The sequence below is a fragment of the Rutidosis leptorrhynchoides genome, chromosome 1, assembly GCF_046630445.1.
Source record: "Rutidosis leptorrhynchoides isolate AG116_Rl617_1_P2 chromosome 1, CSIRO_AGI_Rlap_v1, whole genome shotgun sequence".
Classification (NCBI taxonomy): Eukaryota; Viridiplantae; Streptophyta; class Magnoliopsida; order Asterales; family Asteraceae; genus Rutidosis; species Rutidosis leptorrhynchoides.
Genome location: NC_092333.1, coordinates 204,374,459 through 204,397,195, shown reverse-complemented (window position 1 = coordinate 204,397,195; position 22,737 = coordinate 204,374,459). Strand labels below are relative to the sequence as shown.

At 30.2% G+C, this 22,737-nt stretch overlaps 2 protein-coding genes across 2 annotated transcripts in view; both read left to right on the top strand.

Annotated features, from left to right (window-relative positions):
• The first annotated feature begins 7,217 nt into the window (after nt 1-7,217).
• Nucleotides 7,218-10,578, top strand: LOC139867954 (zinc finger BED domain-containing protein RICESLEEPER 3-like). The gene is made up of 4 exons (XM_071856300.1): nt 7,218-7,329; nt 7,992-9,885; nt 10,008-10,109; nt 10,343-10,578. The coding sequence occupies exons 2-3, from the start codon at nt 8,019-8,021 to the stop codon at nt 10,088-10,090; spliced, it is 1,950 nt and encodes a 649-aa protein (XP_071712401.1). The 5' UTR covers nt 7,218-7,329; nt 7,992-8,018; the 3' UTR covers nt 10,091-10,109; nt 10,343-10,578.
• A 2,735-nt stretch (nt 10,579-13,313) lies between these two features.
• LOC139893971 (dirigent protein 22-like) overlaps nt 13,314-22,737 on the top strand; it is a 115,843-nt gene continuing 106,419 nt past the window's right edge. Inside the window, exon 1 of the mRNA XM_071877174.1 lies at nt 13,314-13,721. Coding sequence (XP_071733275.1) covers nt 13,314-13,721 — 408 coding nt within the window. The remainder of the gene's footprint in view (nt 13,722-22,737) is intronic.

Here is a 22,737-nt window from a genome sequence, read left to right as displayed (position 1 = left end):
TAATTGATTTTGTTGCGAGGTTTTGACCTCTATATGAGACGTTTTTCAAAGACTGCATTCATTTTTAAAACAAACCATAACCTTTATTTCATAGATAAAGGTTTAAAAAGCTTTACGTAGATTATCAAATAATGATAATCTAAAATATCCTGTTTACACACGACCATTACATAATGGTTTACAATACAAATATGTTACAACAAAATAAGTTTCTTGAATGCAGTTTTTACACAATATCATACAAGCATGGACTCCAAATCTCGTTCTTATTTAAGTATGCGACAGCGGAAGCTCTTAATAATCACCTGAGAATAAACATGCTTAAAACGTCAACAAAAATGTTGGTGAGTTATAGGTTTAACCTATATATATCAAATCATAATAATAGACCACAAGATTTCATATTTCAATACACATCCCATACATAGAGACAAAAATCATTCATATGGTGAACACCTGGTAACCGACATTAACAAGATGCATATATAAGAATATCCCCATCATTCCGGGACACCCTTCGGATATGATATAAATTTCGAAGTACTAAAGCATCCGGTACTTTGGATGGGGTTTGTTAGGCTCAATAGATCTATCTTTAGGATTCGCGTCAATTAGGGTGTCTGTTCCCTAATTCTTAGATTACCAGACTTAATAAAAAGGGGCATATTCGATTTCGATAATTCAACCATAGAATGTAGTTTCACGTACTTGTGTCTATTTTGTAAATCATTTATAAAACCTGCATGTATTCTCATCCCAAAAATATTAGATTTTAAAAGTGGGACTATAACTCACTTTCACAGATTTTTACTTCGTCGGGAAGTAAGACTTGGCCACTGGTTGATTCACGAACCTATAACAATATATACATATATATCAAAGTATGTTCAAAATATGTTTACAACACTTTTAATATATTTTGATGTTTTAAGTTTATTAAGTCAGCTGTCCTCGTTAGTAACCTACAACTAGTTGTCCACAGTTAGATGTACAGAAATAAATCGATAAATATTATCTTGAATCAATCCACGACCCAGTGTATACGTATCTCAGTATTGATCATAACTCAAACTATATATATTTTGGAATCAACCTCAACCCTGTATAGCTAACTCCAACATTCACATATAGAGTGTCTATGGTTGTTCCGAAATATATATAGATGTGTCGACATGATAGGTCGAAACATTTGTCTATGGTTTCTCAAGATTACATAATATACAATACAAGTTGATTAAGTTATGGTTGGAATAGATTTGTTACCAATTTTCACGTAGCTAAAATGAGAAAAATTATCCAATCTTGTTTTACCCATAACTTCTTCATTTTAAATCCGTTTTGAGTGAATCAAATTGCTATGGTTTCATATTGAACTCTATTTTATGAATCTAAACAGAAAAAGTATAGGTTTATAGTCGGAAAAATAAGTTACAAGTCATTTTTGTAAAGGTAGTCATTTCAGTCGAAAGAACGACGTCTAGATGACCATTTTAGAAAACATACTTCCACTTTGAGTTTAACCATAATTTTTGGATATAGTTTCATGTTCATAATAAAAATCATTTTCTCAGAATAACAACTTTTAAATCAAAGTTTATCATAGTTTTTAATTAACTAACCCAAAACAGCCCGCGGTGTTACTACGACGGCGTAAATCCGGTTTTACGGTGTTTTTCGTGTTTTCAGGTTTTAAATCATTAAGTTAGCATATCATATAGATATAGAACATGTGTTTAGTTGATTTTAAAAGTCAAGTTAGAAGGATTAACTTTTGTTTGCGAACAAGTTTAGAATTAACTAAACTATGTTCTAGTGATTACAAGTTTAAACCTTCGAATAAGATAGCTTTATATGTATGAATCGAATGATGTTATGAACATCATTACTACCTTAAGTTCCTTGGATAAACCTACTGGAAAATATAAAAATGGATCTAGCTTCAACGGATCCTTGGATGGCTCGAAGTTGTTGAAGCAGAATCATGACACGAAAACAAGTTCAAGTAAGATCATCACTTGAAATAAGATTGTTATAGTTATAGAAATTGAACCAAAGTTTGAATATGATTATTACCTTGTATTATAATGATAACCTACTATAAGAAACAAATATTTCTTGAGGTTGGATTATCACCTTACAAGATTGGAAGTGAGCTAGCAAACTTGAAAGTATTCTTGATTTTATGTAACTAGAACTTGTAGAATTTATGAAGAACACTTAGAATTTGAAGATAGAACTTGAGAGAGATCAATTAGATGAAGAAAATTGAAGAATGAAAGTGTTTATAGGTGTTTTTGGTCGTTGGTGTATGAATTAGATATAAAGGATATGTAATTTTGTTTTCATGTAAATAAGTCATGAATGATTACTCATATTTTTGTAATTTTATGAGATATTTCATGCTAGTTTCCAAATGATGGTTCCCACATGTGTTAGGTGACTCACATGGGCTGCTAAGAGCTGATCATTGGAGTGTATATACCAATAGTACATACATCTAAAAGCTGTTTATTGTACGAGTACGAATACGGGTGCATACGAGTAGAATTGTTGATGAAACTGAACGAGGATGTAATTGTAAGCATTTTTGTTAAGTAGAAGTATTTTGATAAGTGTATTGAAGTCTTTCAAAAGTGTATAAATACATATTAAAATACTACATGTATATACATTTTAACTGAGTCGTTAAGTCATCGTTAGTAGTTACATGTAAGTGTTGTTTTGAAACCTTTAGGTTAACGATCTTGTTAAATGTTGTTAACCCAATGTTTATAATATCAAATGAGATTTTAAATTATTATATTATCATGATATTATCATGTATGAATATCTCTTAATATGATATATATACATTAAATGTCTTTACAACGATAATCGTTACATATATGTCTCGTTTAAAAATCATTAAGTTAGTAGTCTTGTTTTTACATATGTAGTTCATTATTAATATACTTAATGATATGTTTACTTATCATAGTATCATGTTAACTATATATATATATATCCATATATATGTCATCATATAGTTTTTACAAGTTTTAACGTTCGTGAATCACCGGTCAACTTGGGTGGTCAATTGTCTATATGAAACATATTTCAATTAATCAAGTCTTAACAAATTTGATTGCTTAACATGTTGGAAATATTTAATCATGTAAATATCAATCTCAATTAATATATATAAACATGGAAAAGTTCGGGTCACTACAATAACTCTAAGAAAGGGTGCGTTCCTATGAACCCTGGAATGATATTGAGCAAGTCTTAATGTCCTAATTCTGACTTGGAGTCAGCTACCATGAGTCGTACTCCATATGCTTCAGCTATAGGATCGATCATGTATGCGATGATATGCACTAGGCCTGACGTGTCGTATGCACTAAGCATGACTAGTCGTTATCAGGCCAATCCTGGTGAAGCTCATTGGATAGCAGTCAAGAACATTCTAAAGTATCTTAGGAGGACCAAAGAGATGTTCTTGGTCTATGGTGGGAATGACGAGCTGAGCGTCAAAGGATACTCATACGATAGTTTCCAATCAGATAGAGATGATTGCTCTTCACAATCAGGATTTGTATTTATGTTGAACGGTGGAGCCGTCACATGGAGAAGTGGCAAGCAAAGTACTATTGCTGATTCTACGACAGAAGCCGAGTATATAGCGGTAAATGAAGCTGCTAAAGAGGCCATGTGGATAAAGAAATTCATCGGGGATCTAGGAGTGGTTCCTACAATCCATGATCCTGTTGAGATTTTCTGCGACAATGTGAGTGCGGTTGTCTTGGCTCAAGAACCGAGGTCACAAAAGCGCACACGGCATATACTCAGAAAGTATCATTACATCTGTTAACTTGTAGCAGAAAATGACATATTATTAAGTAGAGTAGACACGACTAAGAACTTGGCTGATCCTTTCACCAAGCCTTTGCCACAGACTAAGCATGATGCTCATAGCATGTCTATTGGCATTCGTGTCATTGATGATAAAGTTTGATTGTATTTATTATGTTAAGTTTGAAACTTTAAACATTGGGCAATAATATATGTTGCAATTGATCTGATGATTAATATATTGTGATTATATTATACGCACGATGCGATCATTTCATTGTATATTGCCATGTTTCATTTTGCATGTTTTAACTTCCAATGAATACTATTTCATAAACTTCCACAGTCGGTCATTCTCTAAGGAAGAGAGAATTGAATTAAGGCTGCTATGAAGTGTAGTAATATAGGCTTATATGAAACTACATTCATGAGGAACTTGATAGTTGATTCAAGGTTCTGGAATGACCACACTTAGATGCTACTTCATGGTTTTAAGTCACAAGTAAGCTCTAAGATGGCAATATCATTTATCCTAGAGTGGATATGTATGAGGAATCCTGACACAAACTATATTCTACTTTGACCTGTATTTAACGCTGTGCGTAAATGCCAGTCATAAGGGTGTAGATCAGGTACAATATGGGATGTGGTGGATGTCTATACAGTTGAAGCAATTTGTTCCTTCTTCTCATAGGAAGTTGAAGCGATATCTCTGGGCCCCTCGTTGATTTGTGCTGCATTAAATGCATGGCCATGCTACGACTGAATTGATGCAATAGCAGTCTATTTGATCACCACAAATCTCTATCGGGAAATATAATCTTGAACGATGATGATTGACACTTAACCATGTCACACGTTCATAAAGATATCTAGAACAAAAGGATGATTGATATAAATAAAAATATAGGAGTGTAACGTAGCAGACTAGTTGTTACACATGGTGTGTCTTTAAGACTAGCCAATATTATTAATGTCAGTGCAAGTGGGAGTCTGTTGGAAATATATTCTCGGGTTGGCTATGGTTCGACCGTGGTTTGACCGTGGTACATATATTCCGAAGATATGCCCATGACATTAAATAATAAAAGTCCATTTATCCTATTCGGTCACACACAAAGGCCAATCGTAAATTGTTTGATATACCTTCTAATCGGAAATTAATTTATTAATCATTAGTTAATGGTTTAATAAATTAAGTAAGTTTTTTTTATGTGTGTACATATACTTACAAATCTAAATATGTAGAGATTTGATTAGATTTTGCAAATCATATTTTATATAATATATAAGATTTGATTTGATATAAATAAGATTTGATTTGATTTATAAATCTTATTTTATATAAAGATTTGTACTATAATCATATTTTATATAATATATAAGATTTGATTTGATATAAATAAGATTTGATTTGAGTTGTAAATCTTATTTTATATAAAGATTTGATTTTGCAAATCTTTCAAAATCTTTCAAAATCTTTATATTTGTATTATATGTATTATTGTATCAATTTTAATTCTATATAATACCAAATCTTGGTATTGAAAAGATAGAAACTTGAGATATAAAAACACACATACAAAATGATATTTCTCTTTCTCTTTTTCAAGTAACCAAAATACTTGAGATCTATAATTGGGTTCGGTTTTGGTGGAAATAAGGAAAAAGAAAAGATCCGTTAAGTAGAAGGTATAGATTGAAACAAGGTTGGAACTTTGGGTGTCTACCGTTTAGAGGAACTCTTCTTTGGGTTTTTCAGATATTATCTTCAAAAGGCTACAAAGGTTGTATTCTAATCTTCTCTTGTTTAATTTCGTTAATTTTGTTTTGTTTGCTAAAGTTTTGTACAATGATCCGTGGAAGAGTATGATTTTGTAAAGTTTTAAAAATGCTTCCGCTCGCTTTGAATTTGTATCATACTCCAACACCATTCACCTGGTTCCACTAGACTGCTCATTTTTCATTAACATCGGCAATATAAGTCATACTGTAATAGAAATTAGTTATCCGATTAACATATCAAATGATTGCGGTTAAACACGTATCAATGTTGCAAAAAGTTTGAACCTTGCCCATGTGTCGCAAATAATATAAAACACGTATAAGTAAGCATTTACCTTGGTTCTTCAATTTGTAACTTAAGCATTGAAAGTGTCTACTGTCTAGTATACTCTTCAACAAACTAAACATGTCAAAAACGTTTATCAAAGGCAGATGCTTGAAGAACACATAAAACCCTCAAACACCAAATAAATTTTTTTTTACAATCCATTGCTGAATAAGTAAATACAAAAAGGATGCACAATAACAGGAAGAAGAACCAAATGGAAGGAAGACAGGAACATCAATTAGTACGAAACTTAGCCACCACATAGTAATTTCTATCATAAATCTCCATTCGATAATAACAAACCGTAAAAGTAAACGATTTATACCTTAATAATTGATATCACACGAAGACGATGAAGAACGATTTGAGGTCAGTCACCTCAAATCCGAATTGGTACACTATATCTTCAATCGATATAGCCTATATCAGGCGCAAATCGACTGAAGGAGGTAATGGAGAACGGGTTGAGGTCAACCGCCTCATATCCTAATATGTACACCAAATCTTCAAGCGATTGGAACAAACCTAAAAATATGGAACCATTTAAACTGTAGACAATCGAAGAGGTAGGAACCGACTGTAGGAGGCGGTGAAAAATTTCGATTAAAGAGACCATCTAGTGAAAATGATGAATACGAAACCCACCGTAAGAAGGATCCAGAAAATAGCGTTAAAAGAAAACCCTAATTTTTAAGAAGGAAAAAACAAAAAAAGCAAATCTAATTTTTGGCAAGGAATGTGGGTATGAGTCAACAGTAAGTCCATATCAAATTCATCCAATCCGAGCCATCAAATGTTATCCGAACCTATACCCAAGTCATCCGTAATTGAATATATGTGTTTAAGAGACCATCTAGTGAAAATGATGAATACAAAACCCACGGTAAGAAAGATTCAGAAAATAGCGTTAAAAGAAAACCCGAATCTTTAATAAGGAAAAAATAGAAAATCAAATCTAATTTTTTAGCTAGAAATGTGGGTATGAGTCGACCGTAATTCCATAACAAATTCATTCAATTCGAGCCATCAAATGTCATTTGAACCTATGAATATATCTTTTTTAAGACCCAAAATATAAAAAAAGAGAATTATTTGACTGGAATGCATAAAGCTATTGGATTGGATTGGATTGGATTGGATTGGATTGATTTACATAATAGAAACAAAATTAAAACCCCATAATCTTAAATGGGTCTAGTAGGTCCAATTAAAACCCAATACTTTCTTTAAAACGGGTCCGGTAGATCTTATATTCTTATGTATGGGTCGATGGGTCATGATAAAATCCACTGAGAAATACCAATCCTCTATCAATTTATACCTTCAAAGAATTCACACCTATCAAGAACCCTAAATAAGTAGAACTCTGCTATTCACATCTGCAAGTAAGTTTACCTACCTTTTTTTTTTTTTTTTTCATTTATATTACGCTTTTGTGATTCATCTGTTAGGAGATCTAGTGAGCACTGAGCTGTAAGTGATATATCCGTCCTCCTCCCCTTTATTTATGAGTTGAATTTGAGTGTTTTGTAAAAAAATTATTTTTTTTACAAAACGAGTAAATACTTGAAAGAAATTGTTTTCACCTTTCGGTGCAATCACTGAATGTATTATGTCATCAAATTAAATCAGTTTGTTTTTTTTTGCCCTAATTTTTAACTTAAGGGATGTAACATTGAGTTTGGTGCTCTGTTGCATCAACATATTAATTGCCCTTTTTAATTTTGTATTTGTAAAACACTTATAACGTTTATTTTCCATTTAGTAGAATTGAAAAATTGTGTGCTCTGTCTCTTTGAAGCAGCTAGGCTGGTTAATTAGTAATAAAGCTGATAATGTAACAGATTTGAGAGTATACATTAAGCTTTTGAATACAACTAACTAATAAATTAGTTGAGACCCTTCAACAGTTAGCAATTTAGGTTTTTTTCCACCAGTAAGGGATATATCTTGTTTTCATTATTTTATATTTCAGTTTTGTGAATTTGAATTTTATTGATTTGATTTTATTTCTCATTAATGCTTCTTTTGTTGACGTTTATAACAGATTGTTGTTGAAAAGAAGTTGCGGAGCATGTTAGAGATCGTTCCATATGAACCTATGGATGATGGAGATAATGAAGAGGATGTTAGTTCATGTACAACGGGTAGAAAGCGTTCTCATGTATGGAATTATTTTGATAAAGTACCCTTAGGGCCTGACGGAAAACAATATGCAAGATGCACTAGTTGTGGGACGTTGCTTAAGGCCCAGTTTGGAACTTCTAATATGAAACGACATATCCCCAAGTGTTTTAGCATTGGTGAGTCTCCTACACCACAGAAGCGTCCACGTTTAGACCAATCGGCTTACAGAGAAAAAGTGGCAATTTCAATTATCAAACATGGCTACCCATTTTCCTATGTTGAACATGAGGCAACTAGAGATTTACATAGATTTTTACATTCGGGTACAAAGACCATAACAAGAGACACAGTAAAAGCGGAAGTTATGAAGATTTTTGAGAGAGAAAAGGCAATTCTTAAACATAAGCTAGAGAGCATAACTTGTAAAATATGCTTTACGTCCAATTTGTGGACTTCCATTACTACTGATAGTTACATGTCATTGACAGCTCACTATGTTGACGATAGTTGGGCTTTAAGAAAAGAAGTGTTGAGTTTTCGAGTTATACCCCCTCCACACAGTGGTACTCTATTAGCAGAGTATATGATTAACATTTTGAAAGATTGGGGAATGGAGAAAAAAGTTTTCACGATTACATTAGATGATGCGTCGTACGATACTTGCTTCGTTGATACTTTGAAGACTCGTTTAACAAATAATGGGTTGCTTTGCAAAGGGGATTTCATGAATATTTGTTGTGGAGCGCATGTGCTAAATCTCATTGTGCAATCAGCATTGGAAGTTATTCAAAGTGCAATTGAAAAAGTTCGAAAGTCAGTTAAATATGTTAGAGGAAGCGAGACTAGAAAAACTAGATTTGCCGAATGCATTAAACACCTTTCACTACAATGTGGTAGACATGTGCGTCAAGACATAGTTACGAGATGGAATTCTACCTTTTTAATGCTTGATTGTGCATTAGTCTATCAACGGGCTTACGAGCGACTGCAATCAGTGGATAATGATTTTAAAACATGTCCAACACAAGCGGAGTGGACGCGAATAGAAACTATCAAAAAGTTCTTGGAACCTTTTTATGTTATGACGACATTGTTCTCTCGGAGTCATTATCCGACATCTAACTTGTATTTTCATAATGTTTGGAGGATTCAACGGCATATTCAGAAAGAGATGAAGAATTCAGATCCAATAATAAGCAAGATGGCACATGAGATGAAAGTAAAATTCGATAAGTATTGGGAGAGTTATAGTAAGGTTTTATCTTTTGCGGTTATTCTAGATCCACGATATAAGGTGAAAATGGTGGAATATTGTTTTGATAAACTTGGCATAAAAGATAAACATCTCAAAGCAAAAGTGGAGAGTGTTGTTAATGGTTTAAAGAAGTTATACAAGGAGTATCAGACACGTTCTGATGTGATGCACGATTCTAGTGTAGGCGGAGGAAGCTCTGAAGTTGGTAAGGGTGTATTGGATGAGTCCGATGAATCAGATGATTTGGATGGATTTGATTCATATATGAGCAAATTTAGCAATTCGAATGAAAAATCCGAACTTGATGAGTATTTAGTTGAACCTCCACTTGATAGAAAATTAGATTTTAATATTTTACACTATTGGCGGGATAATCAAGGGAGGTATCCTCAACTAGCTCGAATGGCTCGTGACGTGTTGAGTATCCCCATCACTACTGTTTTTTCAGATTCATCTTTTAGCATTGGGGGTCAAATTTTAAGTAAATATAGAAGTTCATTATTGTCCGAAAATGTCGAGGCTTTGTTATGCACTCGTGATTGGTTGTTCGATTCAGAAGGTAGTATATTAGTAAATTTTTCATATTCATATTGATGTTTATATGCTTATTAGTGTTGTATTTCAGAGATTCTTAGTGTTCATATTCGATTACTAATTTTAGATATTATTTACTATGTATAGATGAATTAGATGAAGATGAAACTGATGTACTAACAGAGGATATTGAAGCGATGATCTCAACTCTTGGAAGTAGCACTTTGTAGCAATTTTTCTGATCAACAGGTTTGTTTCATGTTATTATGTTTGAATAGTTAAACTAATTCTTGATCAAATATAGCCCCTCTACAGCTTAACTAATTTTTGATCAAATACATCCACTAGTTTAACTAATTTTTGATCAGATATCCACTATTTGGACCCTAAATCCAAAAGTCAATTACTATTGTTTATTATGCTATTAGTCATACTCATAATTGCTATAAAAGTATTCGTTGTTGTTTCCAACATATTTGCAGAGAATGAAGTTGAAGAGAAGACTAAACAAAAAGCAGGTGATCTTTTTTATGTTTGTTATTTTGAACTAGCTTGCCTTTTATTAAAAAACATGTTAGATCATATTTTGTATTGATGTCTTCAGAAAAGGAAAGATTTAAAGGATAATGTATCTAAAGACCCAACTCTATCTAACCCGATTTGGACTTGACCCGTTTGACCCATTTAAAAATTTTGAACTGTTTAAAACCTAAACCCATTTTGACCCGACTCAAACCCAATTCCATCTAATTGTCAGTTTTAGGTAGAACTAGGGTATATATGAGTCGTGAGCTATTCGAATTCGATTCGATAATTCATTTATTAATAATATAATTATGAGAGAGCATTTTTTTAAAAACATTTTGTTACTTTTAAGAGAAATGTTTTAATAACTACTTTTTCTTCCTTTTTTTACAAAATTAACTCACAAAATAACTTGTACCAATATTACTGAAGAGAATGCGATTGAGAAAAAATGTGTGATGTCATTATTATAGTTCGCTTCGCTTAACTTCTCGCTAATGAAATTTTCTATCTAGAATTTACTTGACAGAACAAAAGATATACAACATATATATTTTAATTTTAAAAAATTTATTAAGAGAGTTACTGACTACATGAGTTCATGGGGAAACAAAAATAAAAAGACAGTATTATAATTTATTACCTATTTACAGTCGTGACTTGTGATTTCTCTATGCGGGTTTTGTTCCGGAAAATGGGCAGAAATGAATCATTTTGTTTTGGCCTATAATCGATATGCCCAGGACCATCAGGTTCATGTTTTCGAGATGTGATCTTCACACACACGTGTAAACACTCATTATATATAATATTTTTACTATACCTTTAGAATAATTTTTTAAAATTATTAAGTTGATTGTTTGTTTGTATTTGGGTTGTTTAGCTTGCTAGTTTGTTTAACTAGGGATGAGATCGGTACTGGTACCGAAAATACAAAAATTGAAATTGTTCATAATCATGTACCGAATACCGAACCGAACTATGAAAGCGGTACCGGTACCGGTTTTTTCGATATTATACTAAATGGAACCGAATTAAAAGTAAAAAATTGACATGACACCATTTGTTTTTAGTCTTGCAGTTGATATCATTCTTAATTATTAATCTTAAATGTATAAAATATGAAATATGAAGTATATATTTGACACACAACTGATTTCATGCAAGCATGAAATGAGTTCTCAAAAGCTAACGGTAGCTCAAAAATTCGAGGCTAATGCCATTGCCTACACACTTGCTCAGACTAATAAACATAATACAGTACGTTTTGTTGAGATGTCTTACATGTTTGCCACTGTTTGGAACCCTAATCTAACCAAATCAAGTCTTCTTGCAATTTCATAACACTTTAATCTTGAAACTGACTCCAACCTGCATAAAGTCTCGTGCATCTGCAACATTTTTTTCCTGCCTTGTTCTTTAATTAATTAATATGCTTATGTTGCTGTCTTATTCTTATGTATATATATCGCTATTTTTCTTTTATTTTTTTCCGACAAAAGGATGAAATTATATAGATAGAGGTTTTTCACCCAGCAGTGAAAAATCACAGAAAACAAAACCTTACAAAAACAAGCTGGACTGACACATCATACAATCCACTTGAAAAACCTCAAACCTTACTAGGCCACACAAGGCACCTGAACAAAACTAGGCATGCAGATGCCAAAAACCACAACATTACAACATTTGCAAAAAGAATTGAAATCTATCAGTAGGCTATATTACAAAAGCAACCACAGTTCTGACTTTCACGCATAGAATTGATGACTCGCATTTCTTAGAATTTACTAGCCATTGGATACCTTCATATATATCGCTATTGATGTCCTTTTCTATCAAGCTTTTAAATATATCGTATTAAGGAAGTTCTTGATAGTATTGCATGGCATGCTTTAAAATGTCTGAGATTTATCTTTACAATTTGAATGTTTTGATAGTAAAGGTTACATCAAATTTGTTAAAAACTTGATCTTTGAAAATTCGGTTTTCGAAATCGGTTTCTTCGTACCGAACCAGTACCGATTTATCGAAACGAAATTCTCAAAACCAGAACCGAAACCAAATCCCTATCGGTACCGGTTTTTGGACCGGTTCGGTTTCGATTTTTCGGGACTTTTGATCATCCCCAGTTTATTGGGTGGCCCATTCTCGCGGCTTGTAATTGCTTGTTGTGTGTAATAGAGTCTTTGTTCTTTAGGACACGCTGGCACTATTTACCATAACGCAACCATGAAAATTATCTCTTCTTTTACCCTTACTGTAGTCAAAGCATCAACCACCGTTGCGTAAAATCAATATTTGTAAATAGAGTTTTGCAAACTAGTCAAAGCATCAACCACCGTTGCGTGATATCAAATATATGTTAACAGAGTTTTGCAAACTATATATATACATACACGTATTTCCGTATTGGTATAAAATTTAAGCAAATTAAGACTATTGAATTCAGAAGAATAAACCAGATAATTAAATTCAATCCAGAGCTTTCACATAGTAATTTTCAGCCCTTTACCAATTGGTAGGTTATATACTTGTTTTCTTCTTTGAAGTTCGAACTACTTGACATGATACGAAATTCTACTGGGTTCTGATAAACGGGCTGTAGCCCACCAACATTTTAACCTTCTAATTAACTCACCAATTTTTATTTCTCTGGCCCAATATCTCCATTTTGTTATATTTGTCATCTGCACCATGTCGAATTTATAACAAGATATCTATCTTCTATCTAATTTATAAGTATAAAACAACAAAAAATAAAAATTAATACTTTTGATACAATTTAATGTTGTCTATCATTCCACATGCATGTGAAGTATTCCAATGAAACACAGATAAACAGGAGAGTTTTTGGTAGCAAATTAAACCAACTTCCATGAAATCATTTTATAAATCAAATCAAGCTTTCATCTTTACATCAACATAATGGCCCATTCTCTTCTTCCCTTTACTCTCCATCTCCACATCATTCTTTCACTAACTTTCATAGCTAACGGAACCTTTTGGAAACTCAACAAGCCCGGCCCGATCAAGCTAGGAATTGAGAAACTTAGCCACTTTCAATTCTACTGGCACAACACACAAAACAGATCAAACCCGACCTCCATCAACATTGTGAAACCACCCCTTAACAATGTTTCATTAACTACTGGATTTGGCCTTGTAAACATGATTGACGACCCATTGACAGAGAGGCCCGGTATTGAATCTAGAATGTTAGGGAGAGCCCAAGGGTTTTATGGGCAAGCCTCACAAAAGGAAATTGGGTTGTTAATGGCCATGAATTTTGTGTTTACGACCGGGAGGTATAATGGGAGTACGTTGATGGTGTTGGTGTAAAGACCCGTCCTAATCCATAAGAACGAATACAATAACATATGAATACATTGCGAGGTATTTGACTTCTATATGATATATTTTACAAACAATGCATTCATTTTAAAAGACAAACTTTCATTTCATCGAAAGTTGACAGGCATGCATGCCCTTTCATAATATATCCAAACTATAAATGACTTAATAGTAATCTTGTTGAACTCAACGACTCGAATGCAATGTCTTTTGAAATATGTCATGAATGACTCCAAGTAATATCTCTAAACGAGCAAATGCACAGCGAAAGATTTCTTTTAAACCTGAGAATAAACATGCTTTCAAGTGTCAACCAAAAGATTGGTGAGTTCATTAGTTTATCATAAACATTCATTTCCATCATTTTAATAGACCATAAGATTTCATATATTTAATTGTACACATAACCCGGGTACAAAATAATACGCGTAACCCGCGAATTAAAAAATCATTCATATGGTGAACGCTTGATAACCGACTTAACTTTAATGCATAGAATATCCTCAAACAGAACCTCTCGTCTGTATAATAATAATAATAATCTCGAAGTACTAAAGCATCCGTATCCCGGATGGGACTTGTCGAGGTCCATAGATCTATCTTTAGGATTCGCGTCAATTAGGGGCCATACCCGTTTCCTAATTATTAGGTTACCAAGCTAAAAAGGGATGATATTCAATATTCATAATCCAGCCATAGAATGTAGTTTTTGATCACTTGTGTCTATTTCGTAAAACATTAGTAAAATCAGCGCATGTATTCTCAGTCCCAAAAATGTATATAAAAGGGAGTAATGAAACTCACAATATAATATATTGTAGTAAAAACTCACAATATATATATAATGTAATTGTTATTTTTAATCTTCCATGAGTTTCATTTTTATATTTTCATTTTCTATATATATATATATATATATATATATATATATATATATATATATATATATATATATATATATTAATATGGTTAAGTTATGTATATTAAATATATCTTTATATATTTATATTGTTTGTTGAAACTAGTAATTATAATAATATTAAAATAATATTTGTCTTGGTAAAATGATAATGTTAATAATACTTAATATTACTAATAAAGATAATAATGTTAATAATAATTATATTAATAATAATAATAATAATAGTGATATTTATAACAATACTTGTAAAAATATCAACTTTATTGTTATTGATAGTTATGATAATGATTTTAATCATTATATATTAATAATACTCATAATAATCTTAATAATAATATTTATATTGATAATAACAATTCTATTATTTACGAAAAGTTATTAATACTACAACTAATAGAAATTTGTATTATCTTCATACTAATTAAACATATTCCTGATAATAATATTAAAGTTATAAAATTAATAATAATATCATAATTAATACTTATAATAATACTAATAATAATAGATACAATACTTATAATAATGATAATAATAATAATAATAATAATAATAATAATAATAATAATAATAATAATAATAATAATAATAATAATAATAATAATAATAATAATTTTGATAATTATAATAATAATTATAATACTAATAATAGTAATAATAATAATACTAATAACACTAATAACAATAACAATGATAGTTTATAATAACAATAATAATAATAATAATAATAATAAACATAATAATAACTAATAATAGAGATAAAAATAAGAGTGTATACCCCTTCCAAGCTTTTTATAAAAAGAGTGCCCCAAACGGGACTCGAACCCGTGACCTTTCGCTAACCCATAATCACACTTAACCATTGCTTCATTTTTATTTTTCTGAATAAATCCTATATTTAAATTTTATAACCCGTTCTTTTCTGATTCTATTTCTTCTCTTCTTCACAGATTAAATAGTCGACCAAAATCAAGTTATCACAATCAACAAAACTTTGAAGTGGTTTATGATTCGTATTTGAAACAAAAAACAACTTATTTATGTAATTTTAATTTAACAGAAACAATAATAATTAAAAAAAATTAAACAGAAACGATGAACACACTTTTAAACCCAAACATCAAATTCAAATTCTAAGAATTTTTAGACCATGATTTCTACACGAAAAATGTTCTAAATCTATCATATAAACTTTATGGATAATCAATTTAACTTAAAACTTAAAAACAAGCTCGAATTTTATCAAGAACGATCGGTTTGACTTTTTGATTTATAACTTTGACTTCAAAATTCGAGCTCGATACGATGAATTGGAAGTTAGAATTTTTCAGAAAGTTTGTTTGAGGGATTCCTAACAAGACTACATTGTTAGATTTTTAAATTCGATTCGTAATCGAGCTTTTGACAAAAAGTTACAAGAACAGAGTTATCGACTGTTTTTCTCAAAAATTATTCGATTTTTAAATTAAATTGCAGTAATGTAATGGGTTGTATGAATAACTGAATGTACTAATGCAGGTCTTATAATCAATCAGAGTTGATTCGTAGTGAAAATTGGTCGACAAGGATATATTCGCTCAGTTCATAAATATATTAGAAAAATAAAAGGAGAAATTGATAGCTACAGAATTTAGATTCGTTCAATGATTGAATCCTTGATTGTACAGATTTAGAGACACAAAACAAAAATTTACACATCTTGAAAACGATCGTAAACAGAATACATACTTTTTCTGTATGTATTCATGCTTTTATTCGTATTTATATTTTCATTTATTTATTTATAATCTATATATGTATTTATTTATATAGATGTCTGTATTCAGTATATGTATATGTATTTAATTATAATCTTTTTATATATCAGTGTCTATATGTTTGTATTTATATCCCTAATTGTATATCTCTTATTGTTATTTAATTATATGTATAGATTATAATTTAATCTTATTAATAAATGTAGATATAATAATAATATTCTTTACTATAATAGTAATACAAATATAATAATAATAATATTAATAATAATAATAATATTACTAATGATAATGATAATAATTATGATGAAATATATAACACTAATATTATTTATAGCAATAATATTAATTATACTAATATTATTAATAATTAATAATATCATTAATACTAATAATAATAAGAATATATCTAACATTGACTTTAATAATGATAATAAAAATAGTTTTATTATTAATGGTATTAATAATATTATTATTTATAATAATATTAACTTTACTGATAATAATAATATTTACAATAATAATATAACCATGTATACTTATTTAATTTCATATATATATATATATATATATATATATATATATATATATATACACACTTTATATAATAATAGTGATGATACAAATATTAATATTAATATTAATATTATTAATAATAATGAAAGTAATGATAATAATATTAATATAGCATTTACACTTAAAATTATATTTAAATTTAATATGTTACAATTTCAATTATATCATTTTTACCAATAATATAATATATTGAATCTTTAGTATTTATTTACTATTTATATTTAATATTTCTTACGTATAGAATATATATATATATATATATATATATATATATATATATATATATATATATATATATATATATATATATATATATATATATATATATATACACTTTATATAATAATAGTGATGATACAAATATTAATATTAATATTAATATTATTAATAATAATGAAAGTAATGATAATAATATTAATATAGCATTTACACTTAAAATTATAATTAAATTTAATATGTTACAATTTCAATTATAGCATTTTTACCAATAATATAATATATTGAATCTTTAGTATTTATTTACTATTTATATTTAATATTTCTTACGTATAGAATTTATACATACATACATATATATATATATATATATATATATATATATATATATATATATATATATATATATATATATATACACACACACACACACACACAATTTGTTCGTGAATCGTCGGGAGTAATCAAAGGGTAAATGAATCCATATAACTAGTTCAAAAATTTTGGAGACTCAACATTACAGACTCTGCTTATCGTGTCGAAATCATATAAAGATTAAGTTTAAATTTGGTCGGAAATTTCCGGGTCGTCACAGTACCTACCCGTTAAAGAAATTTCGTCCCGAAATTTGATTGGAATCATCGTGGTTGGCAATAAATATGTTTTTATGGCTCATATGAGTTGGAATTTAAAGTTTTATCATTATTGAATAATATAGATAAAATAATTTGATTTTGTGAAGAGTACGAATGAAACTATCACAAAAGAGTTAAAAGAGTAGATGCAAGTTCGTCATAACCGGTGACGTAGTCACGGTTGATTTCCGGAATTCAAGGGATTTAGAGAAAATCTTCGTAATAAGATTTGATTCTTCGGTAATTAAGGAAATTAGAGTCCTCTTTGGTTAAATGCGATGATCTGTCGAGATTGCTCTGTCTGATATTTTGCTGTAAATCCATTCTCTTCATTTCCTTTATAATTTGGAGTTCCATCCTTTTGTTTTCTCTTCCCGACTTTAAATCAAGTGAATAATGGTCCAGAATTCGTAGGTATGAATTTCGGAATGAATATAGTTAATGTTCTAAGATATAAATTGTAATAGCACGATCTTGATTGGTTAAATTATCAGAATTCAAGAGAAAAGATAGAACTATCAAGAAAATATGTTCTTGATATGTTTAGAAATTAGGTAGAATGTATGAGTCGTGTAACATGAACATGATGACGTTATGGACTGTGAATCATCACGTTCCATTTAGAAACTCAGCATGACTTACTGTAATATAATCACGTTGATCAAGTGTCATTATATTATGCTAACTCATGCTTCAGATCCCAACACTACTTCAAAAACATTCACAATTTAAACTCGAAGGTTTACAGAATATAGAAACTAAACAGTTTCCTTTATGATGTAATACAGATAGCGCAGAGAGGTAAATGATTTCAGATAAGAATACTTATGAAATATCTTCAGAAATATAGAGGATATTTATACTGAAAGATACGATGATATCTTAGAATATCTAAGATCAGAGGATGATGAAAAATATTGTCCGCGAGGGTTTAGAGTAAGGAGCAAGGTATTCGCTAAAGATTTCATCAGTTTTTTTTTCAAAATTCAGGAATCTGATTCATAGGCTAAAGCGCTTTTCAGAAATTCATAATTGAAGTTTCGTAAATCCAGGAGATAGAAGTTATATATATATATATATATATATATATATATATATATATATATATATATATATATATATATATATATATATATATATATATATATATATATATATATATATATAATTGTTGTCGTAGAATTGCTGAGAAATTTGAGATTATCGATTGATGCCTCCCGGGATTTGGTATGGTAATTATCGTTACAAGATACCGATGAGTTCATGATAAGACTTCAATAGATAAATATAGTGATTTGTCGGAGAGATTTAAGCCAAGGAGCAGCGAGGTTGCTGGTACATCTGCTAGTAATATGGTGGAATATAAAAGGTTCCCCCGTAATAATAAAAGAGCACGCATATATATCAAGGTTATAATAAGGTTGTTTCGAACGAAAAATCAAAGTTGACTTGCTGGAGCTATGACAAAATTGGCTACTTTGGAGAGGTATTGTAAAGTTATTTTCAGTAATAACACGCCAATGGATCATAGATTCGTGTTAAACTTCTACTTGGGTTCCGGAAGTTCTCCCAGGTGCATGACTGTGGATAACATGTGGTTGGATCATCATCTCGATTGAGGTGTTTTCAAGAATCATGAAAGGTTTGAAAGCAGATTGTAATCGCCAAGATACAAATGAGGTTTAAGATGAAATTAAGTGGCAAACTTGAAGAAATGTTTAGTTTCATATGTTATAATCAATATTTTAATTCATTTTTATTGTCCAATGTTAGTAGTCCACAGTTAATAGTCCACAATTAATAGTTCAACAATTCATATATAGTTTAATATATAATATTCGAATTAATTAATACGTATCGTGACCCATTGTATACATGTCTCAGACTCGATCAAAACTCAAAGTATATATATTATTGTAGAATCAACCTCAACCCTGTATGAGTGTCTATGGTTATTCCAAATAATATATAAGGATGCGTCGATATGATATGTCAAAACTTTGTATACGTGTTCCGATATTTAAAGTGCGTAAAATAAATAACAGAAATTAAATGACGATAAATAAAATTGCGAGAATATAAATTGCGATAAATAAAATGTAATCAGTTAGCTAGGAACAGTTAGCGTGGATTCTTAACAAAATTTTTCTCATAGTTAATTTGTTTGCTTCTAACAAATTTTATTTTGTCCAATGTTTTCTTCATTATGTCACTTGTTGGATTCTGATAAATCAAAATTCAAATATGAGATTTGGATGAAAATGGTTATTCTGCGGTGAACGGATACGTATATCGGTGGTTGTAAGTAGGATAGTAAATGTCTGTTGAATCAGATTCGAAGAATGTACAGTATAACATGTTAATATGAAAGCTAAATATTTCCTCGGGTATTACCTACCCGTTAAAATATTTTCACCATTAACAGTTTGTACAAAAGAATTTTAATTACAATCTTTATGAAAGAATATATACATATATATTTTCTTCAGATGTAACCATGGATTTAATGAGTTAATATGATATCAATCTCATTTGGTTTACCGTCAGAACTAGAATACATAATCTCTAAAACATTAGAGATTACATAATCGCCATGAAGAACGAAGATAATTGATGTAGAACGATACGTAGAACGATGATTATACTCGAGGTACAGAAGGAGATGTTGAGGCATGGATTGTTGATGGTACTGGTGCTGTTACTGATGGTACTGTTGGTGCCGGTGATGTTGCTGAAGCTGGTAAATTTTGCACCATATTCTCCAAATTGATTACTCGAGCGCGAAGTTCGTTGACTTCTTCTATTATTCCGGGATGATTTTCGGTCGAAACGAGCGGATGAATAAGGTTTAGAATTTTAGATAGAATATAATCGTGGCGAGATACTCTGGAAATGAGAGAGAAAATGGTGTCTCGAACAGGTTCACCGGTAAGTGCTTCAGGTTCTTCGCCAAGAGGTGAATTCGGTTGGTGGAAAGGATCGCTTTCTTCGCGTCTCCATTGATTCAGTCGACTACAAACCCATTAGATGAATTGGGGATGGATGATTGGTTGATTCATTCTGGTGACACTACTTTCGGAGCTCGAGTGAAACTCCATATCGGAATCTGAGGAACTTGAACTAGTGGCGAGTTCCATTTCGTACGATTGAATAAAGGATTTTTCGATATGAAATGATTTTCGGCTATCGGATGGTATTCTAATTACATAGAATATCCGTATATATAGAACAAAAGATTTCGTAGATTACGGAGGAATTTACGAAAGCTGTCAGGCAAAGTTTACAGTAACAGATGCACTAAGATACGAATTAGGAGATATGCTAAGATATGAATTTTGTCTATACACTATTCATGCAATCAATGCAGTAAGATGTGTCTAGACTAAGAATGATAAGCATATAATTTTTGACACAAAATGATAAGCAAAACTTTTGACATGCAGACACGGTCGAAGTCCAGACTCATTAATGCATCTAGACAACTATCCGTTAGACACACTAATGCAAGACCTGGTTCGCTAAGACTGTTATAACCCGTCCAAAATCTTCCTAAACGAATACAATAACATATGGTCCCATCGCGAGGTACTTGATCTCTATATGATACATTTTACAAACATTGCATTCGTTTTTAAAAGACAAACTTTCATTTCATCGAAAGTTAACGGCATGCATACCATTTCATAATATATCCAACTATAATTGACTTAATAATAATCTTGATGAACTCAACGACTCGAATGCAACGTCTTTTGAAATATGCCATGAATGACTCCAAGTAATATCTCTAAAATGAGCAAATGCACAGCGGAAGATTTCTTTCAAACCTAAGAATAAACATGCTTTCAAGTGTCAACCAAAAGGTTGGTGAGTTCATAGGTTTATCATAACAATCATATCAATTTTTAATAGACCACAAGATTTTCATTTCCATTTATCATAAACATCATTCATCTGCATAAAAATCATTCATATGGATTGAACACCTGGTAACCGACATTAACAAGATGCATATAGAATATCCCCATCATTCCGGGACACCCATCGGACATGATAATTTCAAAGTACTAAAGCATTCCAAATTCCAGAATAGGGTTTGTTAGGCCCATAGATCTATCTTTAGGATTCGCGTCAATTAGGGGCCAGTTACCTAATTCTTAGATTACCAGGCTAAAAGGGGCATATTCGGTTTCGATCCATTCAACCATATAATGTAGTTTCAATTACTTGTGTCTATTTCGTCAAACATTTATAAAAGCGCATGTATTCTCAGTCCCAAAAATATATATTGCAAAAGCATTTAAAAAGGGAGCAAATGAAACTCACTATCCAATATTTTGTAGTAAAAATATTCATACGACGGAACTGAACAATGCAGGGTTGACATCAGATTCACGAACCTATATCATTTGTATATATATATTAACTCATAATATAAATCAATTAAGTTTATATATTTTGTTATGTATTAAGATTAATATTATTATATATAATTTTATTAATACTTATAATACCTTATGACACTTATCCAATATTTAATTAATGTTATATAAATAATATTAGTTAAAATATAATTTTATGTAATATTAGTATACTTTATGTGATAAATGTATTATATATATATATATATATATATATATATATATATATATATATATATATATATATATATATATATATATATATATATATATATATATATATATATATATATATATATATATATATATACCTTTTGTTTTGTAAACTTAATAATTGTAGTAATACTAGATTAAGGATAATAATAATAATGATAGTATTAATAGTAACTTTAATAAAAACGATAATTTTACTAAAAATGATAAAGTAAAAAATGATAGTTTTAGCAAAAAAAATATTTTTAATAATAATGG

Excerpts from the sequence above, each read along its gene's own strand:
- LOC139867954 (XM_071856300.1), top strand. The coding sequence starts at position 8,019 with ATGTTAGAGATCGTTCCATATGAACCTATGGATGATGGAGATAATGAA. Across the intron at positions 9,886-10,007 it reads TTGGTTGTTCGATTCAGAAG|ATGAATTAGATGAAGATGAA; the intron begins GTAGTATATTAG and ends TACTATGTATAG.